The sequence below is a fragment of the Helianthus annuus genome, chromosome 12 (genome assembly GCF_002127325.2).
Source record: "Helianthus annuus cultivar XRQ/B chromosome 12, HanXRQr2.0-SUNRISE, whole genome shotgun sequence".
Classification (NCBI taxonomy): Eukaryota; Viridiplantae; Streptophyta; class Magnoliopsida; order Asterales; family Asteraceae; genus Helianthus; species Helianthus annuus.
The window spans coordinates 24932033-24937976 of NC_035444.2; the positions used below are offsets into that span (position 1 = coordinate 24932033).

General features: G+C 48.0%; 1 protein-coding gene across 1 annotated transcript; it reads right to left on the bottom strand.

Annotated features, from left to right (window-relative positions):
- Window positions 1-4756: 4756 nt before the first annotated feature.
- On the bottom strand, window positions 4757-5944 carry LOC110892629. The gene has a single exon (XM_022139784.1). It carries the CDS (start codon window positions 5942-5944, stop codon window positions 4757-4759), a length of 1188 nt encoding a protein of 395 aa, XP_021995476.1.

The window sequence follows — 5944 nt, forward strand, 5'->3', positions numbered from 1 at the left end:
CAACTTTGTTTTTCTTTTTTGTTGCTTGTGATGTACTCTTATTGCTTTGCTAATGACACTGTTTGAATTGGGCTTAGTGCCCATTTCTGTTTTGATTTGACAGCCATATTAATGCAAATGTCATGATTTCTGACACCGCCGAGTTTTGAAAATATGGCTCTGTGACGTGTAATGATTATTTTCTATTAATGCACCCGACGTCACCACTGTCAAAACTTTTTACTCCTGCTATAAATTTACCTTCCGTTTCCTTATTTGGTAGTTTGGACACGATGGAAAGAAAACGATATAGGCAAAGACTTTCCGAGATCTTCCGGGTCCTTGACGCTGCTGATGGCTTACTCCAGCTGCAATACCCGGTAACGAGGTCGATGCTTAGGGGGAGGAGACCCATTCCCAATGCTGCTCCGGTTCGTGCTAACCGAGCATGTCAGAGCATTGTCATTGAGGATCCTCAACCAGTGGATCCCGGAGTGCCACAGCTATCAGCTGATGTGCTGTCTAGTCTGATTCCGATGAACCCTGAACAGTGATACCGTCTGACGTACCAACGCCATTCTGGTGGTCGACCGAGGAGGCAACAGACGGATGGCTCAGGTACGGTGGTTCCGATGGTTGGTGATGGTTCATCTGACAACTTGGAGATCGATCCAGTTGTAGTTGTGGATGATGAGGTGGTGGTGCATACCCCTGCAGTGGTGATGGCACCCAACCTTCCTCAGTAGATGTTTTGAACATGTTCTGTATTTTGGTTCCCATATGTTTGCGGTGTATGTATCTATTACCAAGATACCCGCCGTAAGCGCTTTTTAATGTTAACCCTATGACTTATATGAATGAAAATATTTCGTGTTTAAGGGTGTTGTTTGTGTTTTTACCGTTTTATGCAGTCGTCGTGCGATGGTAACTTTTGTAACAAATAAACTTAAATCTTTCTTATTAAACTTGCATGGAGTAATAAAAGAAAAACAGAAAAACCCCACCACGGGTTACAAATGTGAATTGAGAAAATAGTTAACTCTTGCTGTTAGGAGCAAGGTTTTACAGGTAGCATTTCCTTAACTGGGCGATGTTCCAACTGCGCGGTATTGGCGTGCCATCTAGTCGGGATAGGCGATAGGCCCCTTTACCCAGATCTTCTTGGACGATATAAGGGCCTTCCCAGTTTGGGCCCAGTTTTCCTGAGGGTTCCATTCTACTTGCTTCGTTGTCACGCATGACGTAATCACCCGCTTTGAAGCTCTGTTTGGCCACCCGTTTGTTATAATACTTTTCCAACGCTTTCTTGTATCTTGCTTCGCTGATGGCGGCTGCCTCACGCCTTTCTTCCAAAAAATCCAAGCCTTCTCTCAGAGATTGGTCGTTGTCATTGCCTGTATTGAGACGGCGTAACGACGGTAACCCTGCTTCAGCAGGTATCATTGCCTCCATTCCATAGGTAAGGCTGAATGGGGTTTCGTTGTTGCTAGTTTTGGGCATTGTTCTATGTGCCCAAAGGACATGTGGCAATTCTTCCACCCACGAGCTTCCCTCGTGCCCCAGTCGTTTTTTGATGCCATCCAGCAAACTCCTGTTCGTCCGCTCCACCTGGCCGTTACCTTGGGGGTGTGCTACCGATGTGAAAATCTGTTGGATGTGGAGATCAGTGCACCATTCCTGGAAAATTCTATCCGTGAACTGTGTTCCGTTATCACTCACCAGGTAAAGTGGTAACCCGAACCTGCACGCTATGTGCTCCCAGAGGAATTTTTTGGCATTTTCCGCCGTTATTTTGGCCAAGGGTTTTGCTTCCACCCATTTGGTGAAGTAATCAACCGCCACAATCAGGTACTTTAACTTTCCGGGGGCCGGCGGGAAAGGTCCTACGATATCCACGGCCCATTTCTGGAAGGGCCACGCTGCTGTCACCGGTACCAGGCTGTTCTTGGGCCGTATTATCTGAGGAGCGAACTTCTGGAAACTGCGGCATTTTCGTAGTTCCGTTACAGCGTCTTCGTGCATCCCAGGCCAGTAATATCCCGCGCTATGGATTTTGGCCACCACTGCTCGAGGTCCGGCGTGTATGCCGCATAGACCCGCGTGAATTTCGCTGATGAGGTACTTTGCCTCTATCGGGGAAACACATCGCAGCAACGGACCCAAGTAAGATTTTCTGTATAGGACACCATCATTGACCTCATATTGTAGCGCTTTCGTTTGTATCTTCTGTGCTTCGCCCTTGGCGGGAGGTAGTTCGCCTGTCTCGAGGAAGCGTAGAATCGGAGTATACCAGCAAGGTTCTTCCATTGTGATGGCGGAAACACTCCGTGGTTCGATTGAGGGCGTCTGTAACGTTTCGACTTTGACTTCCTTTTCCATGCCTGAGGTGGCGAGTTTGCTTAGGGCGTCTGCTATTTGATTCTTTCCTCTATGTACATGGTTGAGTGTGACCTTGTCAAAGGAATCCATGAGTTCTTTAGTTTTCGCTAGATATTTCGCCATTGACTCGTCTTTAGCTTCATACGTCTCGTTTACCTGATTGTTAACCAGCAACGAGTCGACGTATGCGTCTACCCTTGCTGCCCCCATGGATTTTGCCATCCGTAAACCTGCCAATAATGCCTCGTACTCCGCTTCATTATTAGAACATTCAAAATCGAAACGTAAGGCGTACATTAGTCTGATTTGATCTGGACTTATTAGCATTAGGCCTGCACCGGACCCCTTTCCGCTAGATGATCCATCAGTGTATAGCTTCCAAGTCTGCCTTGTGGTGCTGGACTCCGGTATATCTTGGACGACTGGGTCCGTAACGGCTTCTCCTTCCGGTATTTCAGCTAAAAAATCAGCGATCACTTGCCCTTTAACTGCAGTTCGTTTCTGATATTCAATATCTAAAGCCCCCAGCTCAATGGCCCATTTAGCCAACCTGCCCGAAACCTCTGGCTTGTGTAAGACTTGCTGCAGCGGGTAATTGGTTAAGATTTGTACGCGGTGTGCCTGAAAGTATCTTCTTAGTCGCCTTGTGGCGTGTACTAATGCTAAAACTAGCTTTTCCAGTGTAGGATAGCGCGTTTCAGGCCCCGCTAACACCCGGCTTATGTAATATATTGGTGTCTGCTTCCCTTCTCGTTCAACCATGAGCACGGCGCTTACCGCCGTATGAGTTGCCGCTAAATACATTTTTAGTATTTCACTGGGCCTTGGCGCTGTCAGCGTAGGTAACCCTTCTATAAAAAACGTTTCATTTCTTGTAGAGCCTGCTCCGCTTCGCTGGTCCATTTGAAATTCTTCTTATTGAGGCAATCTTTTAATGTTTTTATGAAAGGCAATGATTTTTCGGCGTGCCTTGCTAAGAACCTATTGATCGCTACTAGTCGTCCATTTAGGGCTTGAGCTTCCTTCAGCGTTCGGGGAGAAGGCATTCGCGCTATGGCGGCTACCTTTTCCGGGTTAGCTTTAAAACCGTCTCGGGTGACCACTACACCCAGGAACTTCCCCTCTTCCACCCCAAACGAACACTTCTTTGGATTTAATTTTATGTTGTATTCTCTGAGCCGCTGGAAAGTTTCCTCGATATCTGCTAACATCTGTTTTTCTTCGCTGCTTTTAATTACAAGGTCGTCTACATAGACTTCCAAATTTCGCCCGATCTGTGCCTCAAACACCTTGTCCATGAGCCTCTGATAGGTAGCTCCTGCGTTTCGTAGCCCAAAAGGCATCTTGGTATAACAAAAGATGCCCACGTCGGTATGAAACGCTGTTTTTTCTTCATCTTCCTTGGACATTTTAATCTGGTGGTACCCTTTATACGCGTCCAGGAAACATTTGAATCGGTAAGGTACCAGGGAGTCGACCTTTAAATCAATCTCGGGTAACGGGTACGCATCTTTTGGGCACGCCTTGTTTAAGTCTTTGAAATCGATGCACATTCGCCACGTGCCATCTGGCTTTTTCACCATGACCGGGTTGGACACCCATGTATGGTATTGCGTTTCCCTGAGGATTCCAGCTTCCACTAACTTTCGTACTTCTTTAACGACCGCCGCCCGGCGGTCCGGGGCCATGCTGCGTTTACCCTGAGCAACTGGCTTAACGCCTGGAAGTGTGGCGAGCCTGTGTTCTGCTTTGTCACGGGGGACTCCCGTCATATCGGAGTGCTCGAAAGCGAAAATGTCCACGTTTCTTTTTAACAATTGCTTCAGGTCGCTTATAACTTCCGGGGACAGAGTGTCCCCGATTGTGACCATTTGGTCCGGATGGCGCGTGCTCAGTACCCATCTTTCTGGGCCCGTGGCCCCGGTGGGCCCTTGGCGACATCGTTTGGTATTTAGTACTTCCCTGATTTTATCACGAAATACGGTAGCGATACCTCGCGGTGTTGGGAACTTCATAAAACCCCTCGCCGTGGAGACTATGGCGTCCAATTTCCCCAGGGTGAATCTTCCGATTATCACATTGTGGTACGACTCAGCGCGGACTACAAGGAAAGTTAGTAGTATGGTTCTTTCTTTGGGTGATTGCCCAAAGGTTATTGGGAAAGTGATTTGACCGATAGGATCAACCTTTTCCCCTGTGAAACCTTTGATAGGGGCGTGTACTGATTCAAGCAACTTCCTATCCTCTGGTTGCATTCTGTTAAAGCAATGTTCATAGATAATGTCTTCTGAGCTTCCGGTGTCGACTAGGATTCCCCTCATGCGGTAGTCTCCTACTGCCGCGGAGATGATCAGGGCGTCTGTGGTAAGATGCAAATCCTCCATTCGCGGCTCTATGGTCATTGTTGCCAACATCCAAGGCTCGAGCGTGGAGAAACTCCGCTTTTCCCCCTTCCCGTGTCGGCGTGCACCATGTTCAATTCACGCGGCCTTTTGCCTGCCGCTTTATCATTCTCCTCCTTGACCACAGGCGGGCCTTGCTTGATGTCTCGCACTAGGTGTGCCAACTTACCCGACTTCACGAAGTATTCGATCTGCTTTTTAAGCTGAAAACAGTCGTTGGTGTCATGCCCGCTCCCCTTGTGGTACTCGTAGTATTTACTCGTATCCTTGTTAGGGTTGTCTTTCAACGGCTTTGGTGGATTAAGCCTGAGGTTTTCTGAGGCAAGAATTTCAGCCGGGGTCTTGCTTAAGTTGGGATATTCAGACCGAGGTTTCGACGTCTCGTTCCTCGAATAGGAGTTTCGGTGTCTGTCGTATCGCGAGTCTTTGTCGTTTCTCTGGTGTCGGTCCCCCCTATGTTTGCTTTTGGATCCCCGGTGATCTTTTTCCTCCTGATTTTTTAGGGCTTCTTTCTTTCTATTGGCTGCGTGACTGGCTGCTACCGCTTTTTCTTGTAAAACATATACTTTGGCTATTCGCAGTATTTCATCTATGGTTGGGGGTACACCATCCCTTCCATGCAGCGTTCTTAATAGCTCATCATCGTTGACTCCTTGGAGGAACGCTCCACACGCCAGATCGTTGGTGACGCCTGGGATCGCCAGGCTTTCTTTGTTGAATCTCATGATAAAGTTTTCTACCGTCTCATTGTCTCGACGACGAATATGAAGGAGTTTGTTTCTATCTTTCGTATGTCGGCGCTGCTGACTAAACTGTAGGATAAACTTTGATTCCAAATCTTCAAAGCTGTCTATCTCGCCTGTGGGCAGGCTGTCCCACCAGACTCGTGCCGCTCCCACTAGAGTTTGTACGAACATTTTGCACCATAGGGGCATGGGCCAGCAGGCCACTTCACCGGCGCTCTTAAATAAATTGAGATGGTCGTCGGGATCGGTGAGACCATCGTACTTGCCGACCGTTTGGGGCATTTTGGGTTTTTCCTTAATAGGAGCTTCGGCGATCCTACGAGTGAATTTGGATCGGAACGTTGCGTCTACCGGCTTGTATGGTTTGGTAAGTTCATCTTCTTCCACATTTACGGGTTGTGCCGGTGGAACGTTCATACCCGGGGCAGGTCCCGCCAT

Coding starts and splice junctions, on each gene's coding strand:
- LOC110892629 (XM_022139784.1), bottom strand. CDS start 5,944: ATGGCGGGACCTGCCCCGGGTATGAACGTTCCACCGGCACAACCCGTA.